Below are 25,803 nucleotides of genomic sequence, written 5' to 3'. Positions count from 1 at the left end.
TTTTTAAACATAAAGCAACCCAACACACACACCAACAGCCCACAGTCAAAAACGATTCACCCAGAGATCACAGAGGTGCACATTCATTGAAAATAATGATAGCCTGGCAACTGTCTCCCATCTCTTCCCACCCCTACCTGGCCATACCCATAAAATGCTTGTGAAATAATATTTATTTGAGTTGATTTTTTTCATTTTGATGGGGCTAATGAGTCCAAGCCCTGGGTTCCCACATGAGCATGTTTACCTCCTTCAGTCTCAAGGCCAATCGTCCTAACTCCAGCCTGCCTCTTGTAGTATTCTGGCTTCAAAATGAAAGGCTCTACGAAAGAGAGAGAGAGGGGGGCTGGATCATTGCAAATGTATCTCCAAATAAAATAAAATAAAACAATTGAAAACACATGTCCTTTTTTGGAGCTTGGTAGTTTCTGCATGTTATTACTGCACACAAATAATAAGCGTGTAAGGACATTTCAGAAGAGGACCGTGGGTATTCTTCCTTTGGAGAAATGGTTTAGTGCTAACATACCTGGCATCTCCTTGCTCCCAGAACTAGCTCTGTGTAGCTAGGATTATAATCACAGGACTGGCAGTAGATGGTTATTTTAGTGGGTAAGGGAAGTGTTGAGAACCCTACCAGATAGAGAGGCAAGCTCAGAGGGAACTTTGATTGGGCCATCTCACTGGCACATCATTATTGGTGGTCCCAAGAAGAGGACACATCCTGAGACCCCTGAATGGCATTCTGGTTCTTTGCCTAGCAGACTGTGTCACCCTAGGCAGATCTCAGCACCTCACTGGCCTCTGGTTTCTTCTATGGATGACCTAGGGCTGAGAATGCCCACCCTCCCTATAGTATGAGGATAAAGACCCCCAAAACATTTTGTAGATGCAGCTGGAAAGGGAAGTATTGCTTATCATGATAGGGATAGGCTCACCCTTAAAGGAGCTCCAAGTCTACTGATTCACAGAACACTGCATCCTCCATTCCAGGTACCCCAAACTGGCTGCAAAACACCGGGAATCCAACACAGCGGGCATCGACATCTTTTCCAAGTTCTCTGCCTACATCAAAAATACCAAGCAGCAGAACAATGCTGGTGAGTGACTCCCTTCCACCAAGAACCCTTGGCAGTGTCTATTTGCTGCCCAAGGCATCTTCAATTTGCCCATGGGCATGTCAAATACTTGGGCCAGAGAAGCATCTGGAACCAATACTGCTTATTATTTGCCCTCACCCCCCCCCCGCCACCACCATCTAGTCCCCCTTGACACAGGGGAGGAGGTGGTGGATGCTGCTGCCTAGCTGGTGCAAGAGGAAAGGCTTGGGGCCTTACTGCCAAGCTGGAGAGAGGGATGCTGTTTGTCCTCTGAGCCTGCCTTATTGCACAGCATAGTGCACTGCACGGAACAGTCCTCACTGCCCATTTGTCCCAAGTTCACAACCCTGCCTGTGATCACATTAGAGCAACATATTCCCGCTTCCTTCTGGTCCCTACAAGATTTCTCCAGGGATTTTTCCAGAGGCCAAGGGAGAGGCAGCACAGTCACTACTGTGGCAAATGTGGAAGGCAGACCTGGGCTGTGTTCTCCCCTTCTGCAGGACAGTGGGCCCTGGAAAGCCACTCCTCAAAGCCTGGCCCATCCTACATCAGGCCCTTCATTTCTGACATTGGCTACAGAATTCAGGACTTGGTTCTCTTGCGGGGCCTTCTGAAAGGGAGCTGAGTCCCCCCCAGTTATGCTCACAGCACTTTCAGTCCTTCATTTGGCATTGCCCTTTAAGAATTACCTAAAGCCATTTGAATGGAACCGTCCAATTAAGCAGGCGTAACACTTAAAGAACGGTGTTAGGCCCATGAGGAACAGGCTAGCCACTGCAGTGCCAACCTGGGGGGCTTGGATTTTTATCCTATGGGCAATGGCAGCCATTCCCTTGCCCTCAGAATGGGATGACAGGACAGCCTCACAGGCTGGATGACTGGAGTCCAGCACAAAGCCAAGCAACTTAAGTGCTCCATGAATCTTTGTGAATGAACAAGTGACTGATGGACAATGGACCAAAACAAGGGAATAGATGCTAGATGCCCCAGAAGCTCCAAGGAGAATAGCATCTCTTTGGATCAAGGCAACCAGCATATGCAGCTATGCATGGTAAAAGAGACGAAAATCTTGGCAGGAACACAGTTGGTGTATTGGGAAGTAAATAATTCAGGAAGCTACTCAGGACCCAGATTGTGACAAGTGCAAAACTTGATTCTGGAGGTCCAAAGAAGAAACAAACACTTCCTCAGTCTTCAATGCCTGGCAGATGCAGAAGGACAGGCTTCAAGTCAGTTTGATCCAAGAGGGTCTGGAGAACTGATTAACTGCAGGTAAAAGAACAAAATAATTTCTGTCGAAGGTATTCAGAACCAGAAGCATTTACCATGGGGGTAAATGCATGAGACTCCTTTTCTGGGAGCTTCAACTGGGTCATAAAGATTAAGAAGGAAGCAGTTGGCTGAGATCATTGAGCGGAAGACGTGGGGAAGTTGAGAAAAAGTCAGGGACAGAGGCTGGAAAAAGTGACTGAAGCCCACAGTGACAGCTTGGAGGGCTTGGGTTTTTATCTTGTGGGCAATGGCATCCATTAGAGGTGTGTGTCAAGAAACTAGAAAGAGAGTGGCTTCTGGGAAATAAGAAGAAGCATGTGGAAAGTACTTTCAATCTACTTGGTGCTCTTGCTTCATTGCTGCTTGAACCCTATAGTGTGTTGAGTAGTGTCCCCCCAGAATTCATGTCTAGCCTGGGCAACATAGTAAGACTCTGTCTTTACAAAAAAAAAAAAAAAACTTGTTTTTAATTAGCTGAGCAAAGTGATGTATGCCTGTAGTCCCAGCTACTCAGGAAGCCAAGACAAGAGGATTGCTTGAACCTGGGAGGTCGAAGCTGCAGTGAGCTATGATTATGCCACTGTACTCCAACCTGGGTGAAAGAGCAAGGTTCTGTCTCTAAAAAAATTTTTTTAAATGTATGTCCACCTGGGATCTCAGAATGTGACCTCATTTGGAAATAGGGTCTTTGCAGCTGTAATTAGTTAAGGATTTGGCGATGAGATCATCTTGGATTTAGTGTAGTCCCTAAATCCAGTGACTGTTGTTCTTATAAGAATAGGAGAGGGTCAGCTCTCCAGACCCTCTTGGATCAAACTGACTTGAAGCCTGTCGTCCTTCTGCATCTGCCAGGCATTGAAGACTGAGGAAGTGTTTGTTTCTTCTTTGGACCTCCAGAATCAAGTTTTGCACTTGTCACAATCTGGGTCCTGAGTAGCTTCCTGAATTATTTACTTCCCAATACACCAACTGTGTTCCTGCCAAGATTTTCGTCTCTTTTACCATGCATAGCTGCATATGCTGGTTGCCTTGATCCAAAGAGATGCTATTCTCCTTGGAGCTTCTGGGGCATCTAGCATCTATTCCCTTGTTTTGGTCCATTGTCCATCAGTCACTTGTTCATTCACAAAGAGCCCCAAGGTGTGGTGGCTCTTGACTACATCCCAGCACTGTAGGAGGCCAAGGTGGGTGAATCACCTGAGGTCAGGAGTTTGAGACCCCCATCTCCACTAAAAATACAAAAATTAGCCAGATGTGATGGCACATGCCTGTAGTCCCAGCTTCTTGGGAGGCTGAGGCAGGAGAATGAATTGAACCCAGGAGGCGAAGGTTGCAATGAGCCGAGATCACACTGCTGCCCTCCAGCCTGGGCAACAGAGCGACACTCCACCTCAAAAAAAAAAAAAAAAAGAGAGGAGAGGACACAGACATGTAGAGGAGAAGGTCACGTGAAGACAGTCAGAGACTGGGGTGATGCTGTCACAAGCCAGGGAACTCTTAGCTTTCCGGAAGCTGGAAGAGGCAAGGAAGGACACCTACTAATACCTTGATATTGGAACTGTAAGGGGAAAAGTCTCTGTTGTGTTAAGCCACCCAGCTTGTGGTACTTTGTTGTAACAGTCCTAGGAAATGAATATGGCCCCTCAGAGCCATTGTGGGAAAGAAGAGTCATTGCTGCTTTCTCGGCTGAGGACACAGAACCAAACGAGAGGACCCATGACTTGTCTACCCCCAAGGCAGAGCTGACTCTCGAACCCTTGTTTTCAGACTCCACACCCAGTATCCTTTCCTCTTAGCCACAAATATCTTCTTTCATACTTGTCAAAGTGCCCTCAGAAAGATTATCTCATTTGAGCCTTCCAGATTTTTAAAATTATAAATGGTGTTTACGTATTATCCATATTTACAGTTCTCCTATTCCCAAGGCCAAAGCCAGTTTCCACCAAATGCCGCATATCCATTTCTTATAAACTCAGTACTCTCCAATTTTCATTGTTTCCCCTTCTTCTGTTTCACCCTGTTTTCTTCTGTAATGAGACTTGCCCTTGTGACTCCTGCTTCCCCTAACTCATTTGCACATTTCAAAGCTCCAACATTGCTGCTTTCCCAAAGAGCCTGTCCCCAGATGTGCTATTCCACCTTCTGTTTAACAAGACACCACACATTCCTTCCCTGGAACTATAACTTGCCCACGCCCCTCCCTTCCTCTTTACTTGTCCTTCCTCCCACCCAATACCCCCGAGTTGTGGTCAACTGGGTCCAAAGTTCTTAGGCTTAGCAAGCCAGAGGTCAAGGCTCCTGTAGGGCTTGCCCTCCTGTAGAGAGTAGCATGGCTCCTGTGTTACGGTCCCAGAGCCCCACAGCCCCTGACCCGGGAGATGGTCCATCCCCTTTCTGCTCTGTGTGAGCTCCGTGGCTGTGGCCTCTCCCCAAGAGCATCAGCATTCAGGCCCAGGCCTCCTTCCACATGCCGCCCTACATTACTTTGCCATTTTTTTCCCTCTGGATCTTCAGCTCTGCACCTAGTTCTCCAACTTTCTTTCTTCAGAGGGTTTCTCTTGTATTTTCATTTACTTTCTCTTGAGCAGAGCCCTCCCTTCCCTCTACCTGGTCACTAATGCCCCAGCCCCCATACACACACTGGCCCAGGTCATGATCCTTTTCTGCCCTCTCAAAATGAAAGCATGAGAAAAGCCAACACTGTTACATGGTTCTCCATGGTGGGTCACCTCTCCACTACACTCCTGTGGTGGCTACAGGAACCACCAAGTAAAATTTCCCTGTTGTTCCCCAAAGCCTCGTAAGTCCCCAGCTACCACAACCGAGACCCCATCCGTGGGAGCCATCCCAGCAGTACTGGAGTAATGGAGAGACTCATCCACTAGTTTGTACATTCAGTCATTCACTGATTCATTCAACAAACCACAAGTTATATAAAGTGACTACAAGTCCGAGCTAATATTTAAAGGGCACTGCTTATGTGCCAGGTACTGTGCTAGGTTCTGGAGTTGCCAAGGCAACGAGACAAAGTCATTGCCCTCCACGAACTAACAATCTACAGGGAGCTGTAAAACAAGTAAATGTGCAATTCCTGGCCTGGGTTTGAATCCCAGCACTTCTAGCTGCCCAACTTTACCCAAGAGGCTTATTCTTTCTGAGCCTCTGGCTCTGAATCTGTAAAATGGACTTTACATTCAGTTTCTTTATCTGGCAATAAGGTAATTAATAATATCCCCAAGGTTTGTAATGCAGGTTCATCTATTTTATAACTCAGTGCATGTAAAACCCTTAGCGCAGTGTCTGGCCTCGTAACTGTTAAATTTGATTATTCTGATTATTGCTATTAGCACAAAAATGGGACCAAGATGAATAATGACATCAGAAACTGCTGCTTCAGCTCTTGCTTCCCCCTCAGTTAGCTCTTCCAAATCTCCCACTCATTCAGTCTATTTTCTACTTTTTAAACTTTGTTGGTGCATGGTCCTCCTCTCCAAAGTGTCATCAAGGAGCGTCAGTGGCCTGGCCCAACTCTCATACCTCAGCAGCCTTGCATTTTTGTTTGTTCCCTGAGGGACGACTCTGTGCTCCGTGTTTAGGCCTATCACTGTACTCACCCCTCCTCTGTAATTTCTAGATCCAGGTTCCCTTGGTCTGCAGTAACCAGATACTGCCTCCATGCCCCCTCCTCTCACTCTTTCCAACCTGCTCTTCACTTCACTTAAATGTAGACTGGATTTTCTCATGACTGGGTGGCAAGATCCCACATTAAGTCAGGTGCTACTTGGGGAAGTTGCTTCGTTTTCTTGTGCCCTAAGATCTCTCACCCACACGCCTGGTTTTGGGGAGAAGGATAAGGACGGTGTTTCTAAACATGCTGTGTTTCCCATGCAGAGAGGCAGGTGACTGTGTGTGGCTCAACTTGCAGACTCTAAAGCCAACTACTTTAGAGTTCAGAGTTCAGACATCAGCTTTGCCTCCTGTCCTTGTAACATGGCACAGGTTACTTCAACTCTGTAATACCTCAGTTTCCTCATCTGTGAAATGGGGGTAATAACTGTGTATACCTCATAAGTGTGCTTGGAATAATGCCCACTACCACGTTCAAAGTCAGCTGCTGGGGCCAGGCATGGTGGCTGACCCCTGTAATCCCAGCACTTTGGGAGGCCAAGGCGGGCAGATGACCTGAGGTTGGGAGTTCCAGACCAGCCTGACCAACATGGCGAAACCCCATCTCTACTAAAAATACAAAAATTAGCAGGGTATGGTGACAAGCACCTGTAATCCCAGCTACTCAGGAGGCCGAGGCAGGAGAATCACTTGAATCCGGGAGGCGGAGGTTGCAGTGAGCCAAGATCACGCCATTGCACTCCAGCATGGGCAACAAGAGTGAAACTCCATCTCAAAAAAAAAAAAAAAAAAGTCAGCCGTTGTTCTGAGCAGTTATCTCGGGTAGACAATTGTACCTTAGCAGAGAGTTCTGGTATAAAAATGCAGTTTGAGGGGTTATACATCTTTAGATGATTAAGACAATGCCCAAGGATCAATCACATATATGGGATGACAGAGGGAGAGGAGTCAAGGAGGAAGAGAAAGAAGGACTAGCCAGGGAGGATGGAGGAAATCGGGGGTAGTGGGGAGGGCATGAACATGGGAAAGCAAGCTTTATTGTTGTTGTTGTTGTTTTAAAAGAGTGATCTGTGTTATAAAATGCTGCAGAGAAGGTCCTGGGAGACTTTTGCCTGCTGTGTGCATCTCCCTGAAAGTGTCCTTGGGTATCCTCTTCTGTCTGCTTTTCTCATGTGGAATCCACCCATTACTCAGATTCTACACAACCAGAGAGAGCTCAGTCTGATGGAGGAAGCACAAACCCTGCTCCCTTAGAAAGGGGAGGACCAGTGGGTGATGATAGGGAACTGGATCAAGAACGCACATGGGAGGAGTGCTCGTGGTCCTGCGAAAGGGCATCTTTGAGATGGGAGAAAGCAGCACTGCATTTAGATTTGGCTGGAGGGGTTCCTCCTCTGAGCCCCACATTCACTTTTTCAATCTTGCAGGGAAAAGTTATGCCCTGGGTTTAGACCTGGAGGTTCATAGAGTGCTGCAGTAGAAGGCTTGAGGGAGGGCACAGTGTCATCCATGCCCCTTTGGCACATCCTGCAGCATCCCTGTAGTTAGCAAGCAGTTAGGTCCGTCCTCTCCCTTAATCATGCTCTCTACCCAGCCTGCCTGGCACATGGCAGAGTTCAGCAAGGGCCTGGGCCTCCACCTTCTGCAAGCCAGTGCCTCCACCTCTAGCAAGCGTCACTGTGAAACACCCCTCCCCGCCTGTCACTGGAACACCCCTTTGGCTCCTTGGGTTTCTCTCTTCCCTAAAGGGGTTTCTTTGACACCTACTTTAACATGTCCCCCACTCTCTGTCACTCCTAAGAGGAAGTGGACTTCTCCCTCTGAATATCTGTCTTACATTTTGCATTTCTCACCCTCAATTTGCCATTTGAACAGACTCTAAAAATCCCTGCAAATCTCTTGGCTTTCAAGAAATTCATTTTAGTTACTTATCATAATCTAGGCAGAAAGTGCTATATTTCACTTTATTTTCCACAATCTCTCTTTCCTTATGCTTCAATCCTAGCAACACACATGATTTATTTCATGTTCTGTCCACATCGCATAAGGCAGGTAATTAACAAATGGATCTAATGTGCATCTTGAATGCTCTATTTTGATTAACTAATTTGAAAAGTCTCCTACCCCTTTTTAAAATTTCTTCCAGCTCTATCATGTTTCCCTCAGACACAGTTAATGTCCTACCAAGAATTACCATCCTTGTTTTTGGTGCCAGTGTCATATTCTCATGTGCTTTTGCCCCTTTTCTTTTTAGCTGGAGAGGAAGTAGGCATGCCTATGCCTGTAGCCTAAGACAAAAATTCAGTATTTCTCCTGCTCTATTCACGCTGACCACCTTCCATCCAACCTCCTTTTGCACAGCCCACTTCCACAGGACTCCCTTTCCCCTAGTGAGAGGTCTGAAAAGCCCCAGGCGCAATAGTATCTCATCTGTATCATATGCAGTTTTGGGGCTTAAGCTCTCTCAGGCCTCTCAGGCGACCTGCACTAAATGGTGTTTTGCCCAATCTGGATGGTTTTAGTCTTTCAAGGCTCCCTTTGAATTCCCTCTTTTCTTCCCCCTTCAAGTCCACTTTTCTCTCTTATTTCCACCTCTGTATTCCTGTCTTGGGGGGCCTTCTTTCTATTTTAAAATTTATACTCCACTTGTTCCAGAAAGGCTTTATAGCTACTCACAGGGATGCATAAAGCACGGCAAACCAACAAAGGCCAAGAGGAGGTGAGAAAGAAAAACAAGGAGACAACCATCAAATGGAGCCCTGGGTGAGCTAAAACAGTCGGGGCAGCCCCGGGGCCTTCGTGAACCACACAGAAGGTAGACCACAAATTTGGCTCTAAACTTGTGAGCAGACAAAGCAAAACAGGGCCCCTGGTCAGCTGCAGCTCAGTCCTCCTAGAAGATAAAAACAAACCAGCCTCCCAGAAGAATAACAAATATTCCTGCTGTGAGCCGCAGGCACGGAGGAGCTGTGGTTTCCATTTTCTTTGGCTCTCCCCTCCTGTGACTTCTCTTTCAGGCTGCTGTAGACTCCAGGCCCTGCTGACTTCCTGCTGCTCTGACTCCTCTCCATCTTCCCCCACCTGTGAGCTGTGCTCCTCCCCATCTCACAATCCCTGTGTTCTCTCTTCACCTGAAACTCACTTTCTTCCTTTCTCTCCATCTTCTCTGGAAGACTCAGGAGACCTCCCTGCAGCCTCAGGCGTGTGTCGCCAACCTCCCTGCCCCTCTCTGTCCACCCAGCACATGGGACACAAAACAGCCTGTCTGGGCTTCTCTATTTTCATCAAGATGAATGGGCTCCTGCACTAGGTGTGCAAAGATGTACCCCTTTCACTCGCAAGGTTGCACCTAGTTCTCTTTTTATGGAAGACTCTGAGATGTCCTAACATACCCTTCCTAAAATACTTGTCCTAATAAGGTGCTTCTAACTTCCGAAAGAAAGCCCTAAAAACCTTCCTTGGTATCTGTGACGTGCTGGGCATGTGCTCAGATTGCATTGCCCTTCATCAGTTGTAACTGCAGTGGCCATGTTTTCCAAACTGAAAATCAGATGCCTAACAAATTGCCTTCATTGAAAATAATCAAATTATAAGAAATTGGTACTGTCCCAGGAAATCCAGGACGCATGTCCCCAAATGAAAAGCACCTGGTTAGGGCTAAGCCCTCTGCTTCTTCTTTCTCTCCAATCCAAGCTCAAACGTGGTTACCAGAGGGCGAGGGAGTGTACCCTAGTTCCCACCACCTCCTGGTTCCCAATTTGTTGCTGGAACAAAAAAGTAGCCATTAGCCACACAGGTCCCTGAGCAGTCTTGGTTCTGTTTCCAAATAAAGGCCAAGGTTTCCACCTCCCTAAGGCTCACATCAGAGGCTCCTCTTTCTGGAACGTGGAAGCTCCCTGGGCTTATTCTGGAAAAATTAATTGTCCCTGCTACATAGAATGGAAGAAGACTCTCGGGTTATTCTAGGAACCTCAGTGAGCTTATCTCAGAATTTGGATGATCATTCCCACTGAATGGGAACGTGATTGAAGGAGTACATTGTAGTTCTTATTAACACAATATCAATGACTGTCATCCTGCCTCTCTCATTTCCCTTCCTCATCTCCTAGAGCCCTCATATAAGGCAGCAGGGGCAAGCCAGCCACAGGTGCATTCCTCGCTCTTTCCTTGTCTTCTTGTTCCATTCAGGCCCGAATCTTCAAATTGCTCCAGTCTTCTCCTTCTAAGAGGTGCCACCTGCAGTGGGTCATGCTCCTGGCTGATGCTGCTAGAAAAAGAAATCATCTGTATCACTGGCGGTCTTTATTTTCCTTCCAGGTTTTCATGGTTTGTGTCCCCAACAACCCATCCCTGTCCTCCCATCTTGCAGACTGCCTGATGTGACCACACTGACAGACTGATTCCTGCAGCCTGCTCTGGTCCTCCCTACCCTGAGGGACACAGTGCCTCCTTCCCTTCGCTCCCTTTTAATAAGATCTTAAGACTCTTAAAGTAACCGTATTAAGCAAGATCATCCTCATTTGATGTATAGAAAATTTAGGCTTACACACTTCAGCTCAACATTAGAAAGTTTACAATTAGGCCGGGCATGGTGGCTCACGCCTGTAATCCCAGCACTTTGGGAGGCCGAGGCAGGCAGATCACGAGGTCACGGGTTTGAGACCGTCCTGGCCAACATGGTGAAACCCCGTCTCTACTAAAAATACAAAAATTAGCTGGTCGTGGGGGCGTGTGCCTATAATCCCATCTACTTGAGTGGTTGAGGCAGGAGAATTACTTGAACCAGGAAGTTGGAGGTTGCAGTGAACCGAGATGGTGCCGCTGCACTCCAGCCTGGTGACAGAATGAGACTCCGTCTAAAAAGAAAAAAGAAAAGAAACTTTAAAATTAAATCTGTAGAAAGGACTGCCAGCAAAAGAAGTGAGTATCCTATCAACAGAAAGGATCAAAAAGAGGCTGGATCTTTGGAGGTAGGAACTGCCTAATCTAAGGTGTCATTGATTGTACGACACTATTATTTTAAATACTGGCTGGGCACAGTGGCACACGCCTATAATCCCAGCACTTTGGGAGGCCAAGGTGGGCAGATCACTTGAGGTCAGGAGTTTGAGATCAGCCTGGCCAAATGGCAAAACCCAGTCTCTACTAAAACTACAAAAAAATTAGCCGAGCATGGTGGCGCACACCTGTAATTCCAGCTAGTTGGGAGGCTGAGGCAGGAGAACCACTTAAACCCGGGAGGCAGAGGTCGCAGTGAGCCAAGATCATGCCACTGCACTCTAGCCTGGGTGACAGAGCAAGATTCCATCTCAAAAACAAACAAAAAAACAAACCTCTAAGAAACAACAACAACAAAATGCTATCACTTAAACAAAGTGTTTTCACTTAACCGCTCATATTTTGATTGTAAGACATTGCCTGATTTCACAGATGTTAAAGAGTGAAAAAAATGTGCACCTTAGACTTGATGAGATATAATAGTGGACTTTCACAGTACTTTCCAGATCTAACCTTTTATTACTTTCTTGAGGCTATTCAGTGACATGTCAGACCCTCCTTTTCCTGACCTTGAGCTACCCTGATGGAAAAAAAGTTAATCAAGTTCAACATTGCTTCTAAATTGCTCTGGGATAGCTGTACTAGCTCCATTTCCAGTAAATAGCAACTCTGCTCTCTGTCCCTCTTGCCTGGAAACAGGTAGCTCTTCCTCATAAGTCAGGGCTTGGCAAACTTTCTCTATATAGGGTCAGATAGTAAATAGTTTAGGCTTTGCAAGCTACATAGCCTCTACCAGACTCTGCTCAATTCTGCTGCAGGAATCATAAAGCAGCCACAGATAATATGTAAACAAATAAATAGGGCTGTGTTCCAATAAAACATCATTCATGGACACTGAAATTTGAATTTCACATCATTCTCACTTCATGAAATATTATTCTTCCTTTGACTTTTTTCCAACCATGCAAAAATGTAAAACACAAAACAATTCTTAGCTTGAGGGCAGCATGAAAGTAGGCAGTGAACTGGATTTAGTCCTTGGACTATAATTTGCTGACCTCAATCTTAGGCAGTCCGTGGCTACAATAGCAAGTTCTGTTAATTTCAGTATGCCTCAGCCTCCTCAACGGTAATATGGAGATTGTAATAGCACCCTCTCTTGAAGATTTGTCATGTTAATTAGATGAATTAATGCATATAAATCACTTAGGACAGTTCCTGGCACACAGTAGGCACCAATATGTGACAGCTATTGCTGCTGCTGTTGCTGCTGCTATTAATTTCACAGTGCTCCCCCCGCCTCCATACCTAGTGTCCACCCTTTGGACTGGGTCTCCCAGCTTTCCCTGTAATGAGGAAGCATGTGCTGCCCTCTTCTGGCAGACAGAGGAATCGTCGCCAGAGCCAGCTGATGTGATTTATTCAAGGCCTGTGGATTCGCAAGGGTCTTCCTATACAAAGATTCAGTTTTATCTAAGCCAAAGCTTAGACGGTTCAGACAAGGCTAGGTCTTCTTCAAGGCTCAAAGCCACCTTCCATTATCTGTCCCCCACACCAAGGGAAGGGCTTGTCCACCAGGCGTGACGGATCTACCATAGGAGGTCCCTGGCTGCCCCTCCCAATGACAACTACCCCCAAATGCTTCTTTCTCTCTTTCCTCTTCTCCTTCTACAACCTCGAGTCTTTACATTTATGAACTTCCTTGACCTAAAATAAAAAAGTGCTTGAAATGATTCAGAGCGGCCTGGGAGGGCTGTTAGCCTAGAACTAACAAGCCCCTTATTATCAAAGGCCCTGTGCTTTCCCCCAGGCGTCATGAAAGCCACTGCTGCCGGGGGGGAGGTGGGGAGGAGGGTGGGGGTCAGTGAGGTGGGGCATTTTTTCCAGATTCCCAGGATGTGGTGAGCCACGTTTAAAAGAGAGTGTGTATATTTATTATTCCAAGCCACTTCAATCATAAGGCGCTTCATGCCTTCTCCCCTTCCTCCCTCCCAGCCCCCAGCCCCCGTGTCACAGTGGCCCTGTCTGGAGGGCCTGGCCATCCAGGGGATGGATGCGGCACCCCCCTTCTCATTCTGCCTTGTGCTCTGCCACGGGCCTGATGAGAAAGCTAAGGCCATGTGTAAAAAGCAGCAGGAATGTGAAACCTAATTACCCTAAAGCATGCTCAGAAACAGAGTCACTTAGGTGGCCGTGGGGCTCCATGTCTACTCTGTTGGAAGCAGTTCTTTTGGAGGACAGTTGGGTCCCAGGAAGATCGCCGCAGAGGCCTGGGAGCCCCATGGTGGGCTGTTATCAGGCCATCTTGGTGAAGGCTCCTGGGTGGTCAGGCCGACCTCCACAGCAATGCGGATAACATGTGACCGTCTCACCACTTCCTCATAAAGCAGCCATTGCTGTCTCCTTTCAAAAACGCCTCTGGTCACAAAGGGACCCTTCAGGCTGCCTTCCTTGGCAACCCCTGTGTGCAAATAGCCAACTAGGGGTATTTTGTTTGTTGGTTTGTTGGGTTAAAGTTTTGCTTTGACTAGCATTCTTGCAAGGAAAAACAAATAACCTAGGCTCGGTGAGACCCACCTCGGAGGTCTGGTGGGCTCTGCACTTGCATGTCCTGGTCTCCTCCCTCACGGAGGGTCCTTGAGGCTGAGGGCAGGAGGGAGAGGAGGGGGCAAATGCTTCCTCTGGCCCCTCCCATGAGCAGCCCGAGGGATTCCTCCAGAGGGTCTTTGATTTGGTTCATTATTGAGGTGGATGCTTCCAATTTATAATTTAACAAATCTTGCTCCTGAAACGAATCCTTGGGCAGTTGTAAGGAAGGCGGTTGGTGGTGGCGTGGCCTGTTGAATGGGGCAGGCATGGGGAGAAGGGGGTGGGGAGAGCTGGGCCCTGCGTGGGTGGGCGCATTCATTAGTGGAATTTTGCTGTGTGGGCTCCTGGACTGGAGTAGAGCGGAGACCACCAACACCATTCCATGTGGTGGAATTTCCCGCTGTCTGACCAGAATGAGTTCTCCTGGCCTGGCCTGGATGCAGATCAAGACCTGGGGAATAAAGGAACGTTAAATAACTGATTTGCACATGAGTTAAATGCTCTTTCACCTCTTCCTACCGTTACCTCATCCTATGCAACCAACACCTCTTGTCTTTGTGCAGTCTACACATAGGAACCAAATACGTTTCTCAATCTCTCTCTCCACACACACACACACACACACACACTTATGCACTTCGTGTGTGTTCTGATGTTCTTATGTACTGGCAAAGGCCATCACATACCTCCTTAGACAGGCTCATTTCAATTAATCTAAAAGAAAGTGCTTACATGCAAAATTATATTCATGATGGGACACAATATAAGTCTCATAACTTTACCACTAAGCACAGGATATGCAGACCACAGAAGTACAATAGTATGTCCATGGGTGTGTGCGTCTACATTTCATTGTGTGTGTGTAGGTTGAAAGTATCACAGTTGGTTTATACAATTACTACATTCATAACCCCTTGTCTGTGGTTAGGACGTAGCTTTGAGGAAACTTTTTCCAAGTTTCTGCTGACCTTTAGGGGAGAATATCTCTGGGTAAGTTAACCTGTAGAACAGATTCCCTCATTTTTGGTAGAGCTGGGGCTGAAAATGACAAGATGTGAAATCCAGGTGGTGCACTGAACCTTCTAGCAAAAGCTTCAGCATTTCTCAGCTTTTAAACATCTTTTGCTACCAACTAGTGTTGCAAAGACATAAGAACTAAAACCAGGGATTAAATCTAGTCTGGTATTCTGACTTTATCAGCAGTTTAGAGAGGGTAATTTGTTGGGAAAAAGTTGCTACATGGAACTTTGCCTTTAAAACCCCAGGCTTTCTTTCAAATCCTGCTCCAGCGCCGTCTTGCAGGAAGGCACTCCACCCCATCTCAAGCTTGTTTCCAGGCTGAGCCAGAGTAGCCTCATGAGTTAAGACAGGCACAGACTTAAGGCTTAAGCATAAATCAGCACTTCTTTTCATTCTTCTTGTTAGCCAGACCATTTTCTACCTTGCGCATACATTTGAATCCTGTGGGGGTTTTAGAGGAAGAATAACCCCCATAGGTTCTTAGTTGGAAGGGACCCCTGTAACAAAAGACAGATTAACAAGAGAAAAACAAGCAGAAGTTTATTAACAAGTATATTTTCTATAATGAGGAGTTCTCAAAGAGATGGCTTTGAATTCTAGTTTCACAGCATCCTCATCAAAGGACAGTAAACTTTTAGAGATGTGACAAGGGAAAAAACACTTTGAGTCTCTCGGGGCAGCAACTTGGGGGGATAGCAAATGAATGGCAGATAAAGGCCAGTTAGCAAAGCTTGTTCAATGTAGATTCCTGCAGGGCCATCTCCAGGAGCATAAGAGTCTTAAGTTGTTTTCAGTGGTTCTCCCTGGTAGAAGGGGGGAGGCAAGATACATTTTGTCTTTGTAAATCTACGTCCTGCTTTTAGACAAATAGAGGGAGGGCAGAGAGCTTTACTGCCTCTGTCTCTTCTGAATTGTCTTCATCTCAACAATCCTTCCTATTTTGGGGGTGGCACATCCTGGTTTCCCACAGGGTCTTGTTACGAAGCAGATATTGAGGTAGTGGATCTGGGGCAAGGCCTGAGAGCTCCCAGGCGATTCCGACACTGATGGTCCAGGGCTGTGCTGTGAGAAACAGGGTTCCGAGCAGCTGTCTCTGTGAGGAAGTGTGCTGGGTGTGCCACCTTCATCATTGTCACCCCAGACCCCAGCTCAGCATCTGACCCAGGGCAGATGGTCCATCAATATTTGTTAAATGAGTGAAAAAAAGTATCCCAAACACTTCAACACGCCTCTACCTTGTCTATGGCTTTGCTTGGGAGATGATGACGGGGCCTCATCAGAGCCACGGCACATCCTTCAGCCACTTCCTGTCCCCGCTGTGGAACCTCACCTTTTAAATCTGTCCCCATGTTGCAGACTCCCCTATGCTCTGACTGTATTTATTTAAAACTTCCCAGTCCCCATTTAAATCCTATGATGTTCTGTGACTAGTGTTGTCTTTGACGTGAGAACATACAATGCTTTTGTAGCCTCTGTTATATGATATCAAGCTTCATGGTGAATAATCTCACTTAGAACCAATCAATAAAAGAGTGCAAGAACCTGAGCAGCTCTCATCACTAGGATGGCCAGTGTGCTGGCAGGCTTCGCTGAAGTGGGATTTTTCTTTTCACCATTATTTTTATAACCACATTCAAGGGAAATTCTATTTGGTGTTAAAAGTGATACTTCACCAAGAGTCAAAAGAGAAAACACAGAAGGCTAAATTCTAGACTTTTTTCAGCTAGCAGCCAGAGGTCAAATTATTTTTCTAAGACCCCTGCTGGACAAAGCATTTAATGATCTGGATCAAGGTAAATAAAATACGTTTATCTGGCCGGGCGCGGTGGCTCATGACTATAATCCCAGCACTTTGGGAAGCCGAGGGGGGCGGATCACAAGGTCAGGAGTTCAAGACCAACCTGGCCAATATGGTGAAACCCCATCTCTACTAAAAATACAAAAAAAAAAAAATTTAGCCGGGCGTGGTGGCGGGTGCCTGTAGTCCCAGCTACTCGGGAGGCTGAGGCAGGAGAATGCCATGAACCCGGGAGGTGGAGCTTGCAGTGAGCCGAGATTATGCCACCGCACTCCAGCCTGGGTGACAGAGCGAGACTCCATTTCAAAAAAAATTAAAAAAATAAAAAAATATATATATATGTATATGTATGTATATATGTGTGTGTGTGTGTATGTGTGGGTGTGTATATATGTTTCTCTGTGCTACTGTCTAGAACCTCTTCCCTTCCAGAACATTCTGGGGAGGGGAGGGTTGAGCCACGTGATTTCTCAGACCTCCTGCACTCAGCTCTAACTCTGATGGTCTCATGCCCACTGATGTTTGCAATGATAGTTATCCATGTTCTGTTTCCATTGTGGGGACCCTAAAGATGAGTTTTACTCAACATTTTGCCAAGGTCTGAAACTGCCTCAGTCCTACCTGAGTCGTTTGGCAGAGAGGTTGATGCTAACCTATGCTTCTCTCTTGGCTCTGATAACAAAGTGGCTGGGACTCTGTGGGAGGGTATCTCAGGCCAAACTAATTGAATCCCTTCATCTATCCTCAAAAGACCAAGGGCTACTATTATACAAAGAAAGGGAACTGTTGTTCCTCTACAGAGTTAAGGCTTATTACATAAGTATATACATAGAGTCACATGATTTTAGGGTCCTTCATCTTTCCTCAAACACCACTGAACAGCTTATTCTTTCAACAAATACTTATTCAGTACCATATGCTGTGCAAGGTGCTAGAATAAAAGTGAAATAATGAGGCTGAGCGCGATGGCTCATGCCTGTAATCTCAGCACTTTGGGAGGCCAGGGCAGGCGGATCATGAGGTCAGGAGTTCAAGACCAGCCTGGCCAATATGGTGAAACCCAGTCTGTACTAAAAATACAAAAATTAGCCAGGCGTGGTGGCACGCGCCTGTAGTCCCAGCTACTTGGGAGGCTGAGGCAGAAGAATTGCTTGAGCCAGGGAGATGGAGTTTGCAGTGAGCTGAGATCGCACCACTGCATTCCAGCCTGGGTGACAGAGCGAGACTCTATCTCAAAAAAAAAAAAAAAAAGCGGAATAATGACATGTTGGCATATTGGCAATACCTATGTATATTGGCAAATGTTGTGTTTGGCTGTTTGTAATAGAAGCCTGACTACAGTGGCTAAAGCAAATATGTATTTTATTAGCAAAACCTATATAGCATTTTACTATGAGCCATGCCCTGTTCTAAGCACTCTTGATAAATGTTTACTTCTTAAGAGGAATTTGCTTTTCTCACATAACAAGAAGTCCAGAGAGTAGAGAGTTCCAGGCAAATGTAGTTGCTGAAAGAAGTCGAGAATTGAGCTGCTGCTTAGAGCTCCTAATTCTCCATCTTTCGTGTGTGACTTTCATTCTTGTTTCACAGGATGGTTGCTCCACCTCCAAACATCGCATCCGCATTCCAGACAATGCCAGCCGCATCTATCTTATCTTTTCCAGAAGCCCATTGATTAATTTCTACCGATATCTCTTTAGCCAGAACTTGATTATTTGGCCTTCTGTAGCTGAAATTCTGGGAATCTACGAAGATGAGTATTTTTGATAGGGCACATTGCTACCCTGAAAATATATATATATATATATGGGCTCTGTCTTCTACTAGTAACAAATAAAAGGAGACTGAATTCTTGTATATTCAATTCTTATATATTCACTTTCAAGTTAAGGTGATTTTTTTTCTCTCTCTGGTGAAAATACCTGTCCTAGCCATTGCCAAAAAGGACACATTATTTTAAATCCTCCTTTGGTGTTGGAAAAATCTGAGTCATTTACCCCCTACTAGATTTCAGGAAACAGAAGTATAAAATTGCACATTTAATTTGCTACACACTTCAAACTTTAGGAGATGCAAGACTCATGTAGTAAAAGCTGTGCAACTCAAACATCCAGTGGGTAGCTTCTCCCCACAAACTGTAATTTTTGTTGGGGCACATTAGGGTATCCAGGGAACTGCTCTGAGCAAGGGGGAGGGAGGTCCAGGTGTACTTGTAGCATATCTGGGGAATTCTGTGTAAGTATCAGTCACCCCTAACCTTTAAGGTTGCCCCATTTCACATCTGTTATGATGAAGGCTTTCGGCTGGGGGACTGTGGTTCTGGCTGTAGAGTCAGAATGAAAGGAACAGCTGAATATCCCTGTTCATGTCAGCATTTCAGGGCAGAGGATGAGTCAAGCACAATGTTTACTGAGCAGAGCCAGAGGCAAGAGCCACTTTTTTCTTGCAGCTCTAAGAATTTTTTGTTGCTTTTTTTGTATGCTTTGTTTCTCATACATCAGCATCATCATGCGTTGCACATACATATTGTACATAACAACTGCTTACAGCATGCCGGGCACTGTAGTAAGCCCTCTGCAGGTGATGACTCAATTATTGCTCCCAGCAACCCTCTAAGGTATGCCATGTTATGATCTCCACTTTGCAGAGAAGGAAGCAAGCACTGGTTAAGCAACCTGCCCAAGCTAGTATGTGTCAGGGTCAGGACCCCAGCCCACGCAGCTGGTCCCATGATCTGTGCTCTTGACTTGCGTATATTAACATTTAACATAATCCACTATTTAATATGTATGTGGTGCTGAATTAAACAAGAGTGTGTCATTTAGGAAATGGTGATCAAATCAGTTCACGATCCGATGAATACTCAATGAATGACTACCATGTGTATTTCCTTAAATATACTCAACACTTCCCACCTTCCCCATCAGGGTCCTCACCCAACAATCCATGTGGGGAAAGGGGCACAAAGTTGGCCCACAGTGGGCATCGAATAGATGCCTGTTTAACAAATGAAAGAATGGGCAACTGAAAGAGAATTTGTAGGATATTCACAGAATCACCAAATCCAGTAATTATTTCAGTCTAGCATTGCAGTGGCACAGAGGCAGTTTTTAAGTTTGTGAATGGCTCTTATGTAAAAGATGTGGCTATTTGAGGATGAAACAAGACAAAATGTGGTGAATGTACTTCAGCCTAAGTGTTTTGGGGGAGGGAGAATTGAGAAAAATCTCTAGGTCTAAACGCTGGAACGGATGACTGATAAAGTTAGAATCTCTCTTAACCAGCTCATTCTAAGTGTGTGAGCATCCGCATTAAACCTAATCTATGGCCTGATACTTAAAAATAACCTGTTATAAAGTAACCATAAAAAACTCACAGATTTCGGCCTGATTCATTTGGCCACATAAACTACAATTAGCATTAATAGCTTCCGTCAGCATTTATGCCGTACTTTCTATTAGCACGATGGGTTCTACAATCATTTATGAGTTTCTAGAAAGTCTAATAGAAAACACACGTACATGTTCTCTGTGGAAAATGCACAATAGGTTTTTCGGGAGTTTGTTTGTTTGTTTGTTTGCTCAGGGATAAGCCAGAAGGTGTCGCCACTGCCCCATGGCTAAAGTCTGGGCTGGATTCCCCAACCAGAACTTCTCCCGTGATCGCTCCTGAGCTCGCTAGCTCTGCAGCTTCCTCCCACATTCAGTCAGTCTCTCTCTCTCTCTCTCTCTATCTCTATCTCTCTCTCTTTCTCTCTCTCTGTCTTCCTCCCTTCTCCTGTCGATAAATAAACATTCAGGCAGCTTACATGCTACAGATGAGTACACAAAAGGAAACTTAATTCGAAGACCTAAGTGATAATCTTTCTCTTCAAATCTACTGTGGCTTTTAAGAGGTTTAGAAAATTATTTGGATCTGGAATCCCTACCTCCCTTCATACTTTAAGAAAATATTATACTAAAGGCATGCTGAAGTTGTCCTAGATGTTTACCATGCTGGTGTTTTAAACATAGCCAAATACTGGCCAAAGTCTCTTGCCTTTAAAAAAAATATGCATTTTGTTGTTGTACTAATAACTTCTGAACATACACCAAATATAAGGGTGATTTGTGGAGCTGTATTAAATAAAAAGATGCTTCTTTATAAGAATCCTTTACAGAGCTTGGGGAAGCAGCTGTATGGAGAATCTGTGTCTTCCTTAAGAAAGTTTCTGAATTCCTTGGAAACACATCAGAAAATACCCCATTCTCCCCACCACAGAGGAGGGTGGGCAACCAACAGTGTCCTATATCCCAACCCACCATAATTGTAAGACTTAAACGCTATCTTTCAAATAAAGAATCGTTTACTGGCTTCTTACTGGAAAGAACTATAGGAGCTTGTCATTTAATTCATCCTCCCCTCTGAGGCTGAAATTCTTTCTAGAACAAACAAATAATATTCATGGCACCACGTGCTGCACACTCTCTGTAGCCCGGCTGACGCCACACGAGGGAACAGTGGGGAATCTGTTGAAGTTGCCATTGCATTTTGCTTTCTCATAAACCGCTGTTTGTCTTTCTGCCTTTCCTGTTTTTAGCAGTGCCTAGAAACGGAGGCCTGGGAATTGCCTCCCCCATGTGAGCCCCTGGGTTGTTCACACCCAAGGCCAATTTGACAACATCCTCCTCTCTGGCTATGAGGCCAAGTCCAGTGTTCTTGGTTCAGTGCCAAAGGTGGACATGAACTCTCTAAACTGTCAAACTAAGAAAATGTGACACACCCATGTGGCCTGGAGAGAGCAAAGCCAAACCCAAAGAGATCCTTCCAGGCAACTTTAGATCCCTAACATGTTAGGAAAGGCAAGAGCAAGCTTCATCCTGCGAGCTCTCCAGGATTCTCCTTGGACCTGGAACATGCTAGGATGTTCAGATAAACCTCACTTCAGACACTGAACTTCTGCCTTGAGCTGATCTCTTCTCTCATCTTTCTCTCGGTGTCTTCTTCCCCTTCATCCTCTCATAAACCCAAGTCCTATAGCTGTAATAATAATAATAGCAGTTAACTTTAATCAAGTCTCACTCTGCACCAGACACTAGATGATGTGAACCTGTGAACAAGCATAACTGAGGATTCAAACCCAAATCTCTTATGGCAGAGTGAATGTGCTGCTCTGCTACTGTGTTTGTTATCAGAAGCCGTGGCTCCCCGACATACTCGACCCAGATTCTCTGTTTCTTCCTTGATGAAACCAGTGACATGCAAACATAGCCAGAGGGCCCAGGCACAGCAGAGAGCGTCCCATCAGACCTGATAGAAAGTCCCCTTCCCATCTTCTAAAACCTTGCTGCCATTTCTGACTTCATTTGGTCTAAGAATCTGGTGTAGACATTATTTAAAAGACAAAGGGACCTGAAAATCAGCCCCCCCTTACCTGCTATGAGTCCTAGAAAAGTCACTGTGGATGAGAAAACCCCAGTTTCCACCTGCTTTATAATTTTGCCTTTGTGTGGTCATTCATACTCATATAACCTAACTGTAACTGGGCCACTGTTCTCTCTCTTTAAGGACTTTGGCAACTGAGAAAAAAGCTACATGACTCATTTCTAAAACCTGAAAGATGAATGCAGATCTTTATGTAAAGTTTTCTGGTGGGGGAGGGGATTGGTTACACTGCCCATCACAGAGCTGAACATCCTCAAAATCCGCTTAGAATATCTTTGCCTCTCCTCAAAATTGAGCTCGCTATAGCAGCATCTACATTTCTGCCTGCTTGGCCTGCACCTGCCCTTTTCCTCACCCTCCCAATCCTCCTGGGCCCTGCTGGGGCTCCTACATCCCACTTGCTCCTGGATCTTTGGGCCTAGTCCATCTGATCTCTCTCAGTGTCTCTTCCTCTTGTCCTAGCTGCCTGTGGAAAGAAAGGCTTCTTCTTCCAACAGATGAGTAAGTGGTGATATTCTTCTTCTTATTATTTTTTGTTTCCATCACGTTACCATTCACGTTTTAAACTATCAAATGTCAACAAGTGTGGCCATTGTTGACATGTTTGTATTTTCTCTTCAAAAATATGTGATGGCCAGAGAAACCTCCGTCCGCCATGGTCTTCCTCAAACCACCACTGTACTGTTTTTGCACGCTTTAGTTATATCAACATGATCTCAAATGAGAAGATGAAAAGTAAAAACTTCATTCAGTGTTTCAGGTATTTCTCAATATCTAGATATTTCTTTCCTCCTAGGAAAAATCCAAATGGATTTCTCACTTTTCGACCAGATGTTTCATTGTCACACAGCCCGTGTGACAGCATTGGCCCCTAGTACAGGCAGAGTTGAAAAGTGATGTGATGGGTCATGGTTGCCCCTCTACTCAGAGAAAACTCCTTCTACATCTCATCACGGTCACTGAAAGTACTAAGAATTATATCTGAAATCAAGCATTGGTAGCAGAACACAAATATGTTACCAAATTAGTTGGAAGGTAAGGCATGGGGGAGTCATGAGGGAAGCCCCATCCTCTTTTGTCAGGGGAATAAGAACACTTTGCAGCACCTGTCAGGCCACGTGAATACCCAAGGAGTGATGGGACAGTCCTTTCACCCAGATGTGGCCTTGCAGAGTGGAAGGAGTTTATGTTTTAGAATCTAATAGCCCTGTGCTTAAATCCTGGGCTTTGCACCTAAATTATAATAGAGCTAATAGATTGAACATTTTTTTTTCTCTCTGCCACTCTGAGAACGTGATTCTAATCTGCCCTAGGCATTCATTGGCCTCAGAGAGATTAGGATTTCTGTAAAAGGAACTCTAAGACAGAAAAAAGAATTCAATATTCAGCTTTTGATCTTCAAAATAGCATTTTCAACAAGACAGTAGACTTTTACCCAACCTATTGTCTAAGATGTTCTAAACTCTTTTATTTCTCAATTTTTACCCATCAAAAACCCTGCCTGGAGGCCTCGACTCACAGAGTAGAAACAGTTGTACTGGCTGTGCAGCAAGGCCACGAGGCTTTCTGCTCAATGATTGATGGGCTATTTGACCTGGGAAAACTAAAAGAAAAGCCCACCCTTCCTAGCACAGGGGAGTTGGGGATGAAGAAGAAAGGAGAGGTGGTGGGGGGGAGGGTCAGGGAACTAGAGCATGTTAAGAGCTCCGTGTGGTGCTTTGCTTGGGTATCCTTCCAGATTGTGGAGGGAGGCAAGCAGCCCACCTGTAACCCCCACCCAGCATCCCCATGGTTACTCTGGAAGGAAGCAAACAGAAGAAATGCAGAACCTGTATTCGCTTTCCAAAGCCTTCCACCCATAGATTCCAGAACCCCCATCTCCCCAGTGCTGTGAGGTCACAGGGGCCTAGTCCCCAATTCCCAGCCCCACTGACTCAGGAAGGAGAGCAAGGAGGGGCAGGTTCTCTGGGAAACAGTGCATTTCAATGCAAAAGAGACAGAATTCTCTAGAGGGACTATTTAGATTATTACATCAGACTAGGTTATAATCCAAAATGGACGAAATTAAAGTTGTTGTTTTTCCACCACCCAGAGGTTAGGAGCTTGTAAGGAAGACCATAGCAGTTGAAAACAAAACAAGGCACATTTCCATTGTACATCCCAGGAGTAGTTTGAATGGTTTAAGGACCAGCTATGTGTGTGCTTGCATAAGCGTATGTGCCCTGGGTAAGTCTAAGACTCAGTTTCTTCATCTGTTGAATGACGATGAATAATATTTTCCATCTCAATAGCCTCATTGTGTGTTTAAAAGGTAGTTGCATAAACATCCCTAGCTCACTGCGGGAATTCAGTGAGTGTATTTCCTTGCTGGTGCTAAGGTATGGGACTTGGGCAATAAAAGGAACAAGATAGGGCAGAGGGTACTCGGCCCAGGCCAGTGCCCAATAACCACAACCTCCTTCTCCGTGGAGAGTTGAACAGACACCCATCCAATCTACAGACAACGGTCACAGGTGGGTTCCTGGTTTTTATTTTGCTGCAACACACATACAAGAGAAAAACCATATATGAGAAGTTGAGTGTGCAGCCACCTGGGCCCACAGAGCTGTTCTCTTTCTTTCAAAGACCACCTTTGATATCTGCTCCTCTCCATGTGAATTTTGAGCCCCAGGAGTCTGCTTTGCCTTATGCTCATCAGGACCTGTGCTGCACTGAGTTTGCCAGCAAACCAGGGCTGAGCTGTGCTTGCAAGAACTTGTTGGAGGCTGGGTTAGAGTCTTGGCTCCCCAGTCCCCATTCAGCCTCCATGCCCTGGTAAGAATATATTATTTTCTTAGCTCAAATTGCTGTTTCCAAGTCATTATTTCTCTATGACGAGAAAACAATATTGGGTCTTATGTAATATCAACCTCAATGAATCTGGAACTGATCATGGAATGGGTGGATTTTTTTTCCTCCTTAAAAAAGAGAAAAATAAATCTAAGATTGTTTGCATATGGCTCAGAATATTTATGAACTATTCCCCTTGTTTCCTCGTCACATATTTTACCCAGTGCATTTGTGTGTGGTACAGAATAAATCTTTATGGGGAGCAGAGGCGGAGAGGCGAAGAAAGCAGTTAAAACACTGGGTATCTATCAAGTCCCTGGGATGTTAGTGATCCTGCGTCTTGGGTGCCCCAACCCTAGGCTCACTTGCTGTAGTTGGAGGGATACCCCCATCTAGCTACTCAGAGTAGTTATTTGGAGTGAGGGTTTCAAATATTTACAAGGAATTAAACACAAGGAATTAACATCTTTTTGTTGCTCTAGTTTCTTTCACATCCCCCTTGTTCCTACCAGAGCAGAAAGTTCAAATAGTTTCATGACCTGCGTACCATCAGTCAAAAGAGATCATTAAATTCTATGGATGGCAGATTGAGCCAGGGTCAGAGGAATGAGTTGGCAGGTGGGAGGAAAAGAATTGGCAGAGCATATAGTGGGTACTGCCATTTGCTATCCGATAATATGGTAGTGTTTCAGCACACAGGCATGTTGTGTCTATTTTGCTATGGGTGTACCTTTCAACACAGCTTATCACCAAGGAGCATCCCAAGGGAGTATAAGGAACAGGGCTTTGGCTGTATACTAAATAAGTAAGGGAAGCAAATCTCCAGGCTATTGATTTTCCTCTCCAGGGAGTTGGCCACAAATTTGGAGCTTCTTAAAATCACCCATTCTCCGCTGCACCTTGGGATATTCAGAAACATATTGACCAAGAGTATGGGGCAAGGAACAGAGAACAGGAGGACCCCACGTTTGGTAAGGCAATAGCAACAACTACCATTAATTGATGTCCTCGTATGGGCCAGGCACTGTATTAGGTGCTTTCCCTGCATTATCTGAGTTAACTCCAGCAGTGGTCTTAACAGGGTGAAGGATCCTTAGTCCCGTTATTGAGATGAGAAAGCAGAAACTCAGTGAAGTAGAGGAA

The 25,803-nt window shown here is 45.4% G+C and overlaps 1 protein-coding gene across 2 annotated transcripts in view; it reads left to right on the top strand.

The window, feature by feature from the left end:
• The window catches only part of CLIC5 (chloride intracellular channel 5), a 117,825-nt gene that overhangs the window by 73,122 nt on the left and 18,900 nt on the right, over window positions 1-25,803 (top strand). For both annotated transcript variants that reach the window (XM_004044128.2, XM_055389776.2), the window contains exon 4: window positions 994-1,100. In XM_004044128.2, coding sequence (XP_004044176.1) covers window positions 994-1,100 — 107 coding nt within the window. The remainder of the gene's footprint in view (window positions 1-993; window positions 1,101-25,803) is intronic.

Source organism: Gorilla gorilla, chromosome 5 (assembly GCF_029281585.2).
Source record: "Gorilla gorilla gorilla isolate KB3781 chromosome 5, NHGRI_mGorGor1-v2.1_pri, whole genome shotgun sequence".
Taxonomy (NCBI): domain Eukaryota; kingdom Metazoa; phylum Chordata; class Mammalia; order Primates; family Hominidae; genus Gorilla; species Gorilla gorilla.
Note: the sequence above shows the minus strand (reverse complement) of the source record. Positions and strands in the feature narration are given on the sequence as shown.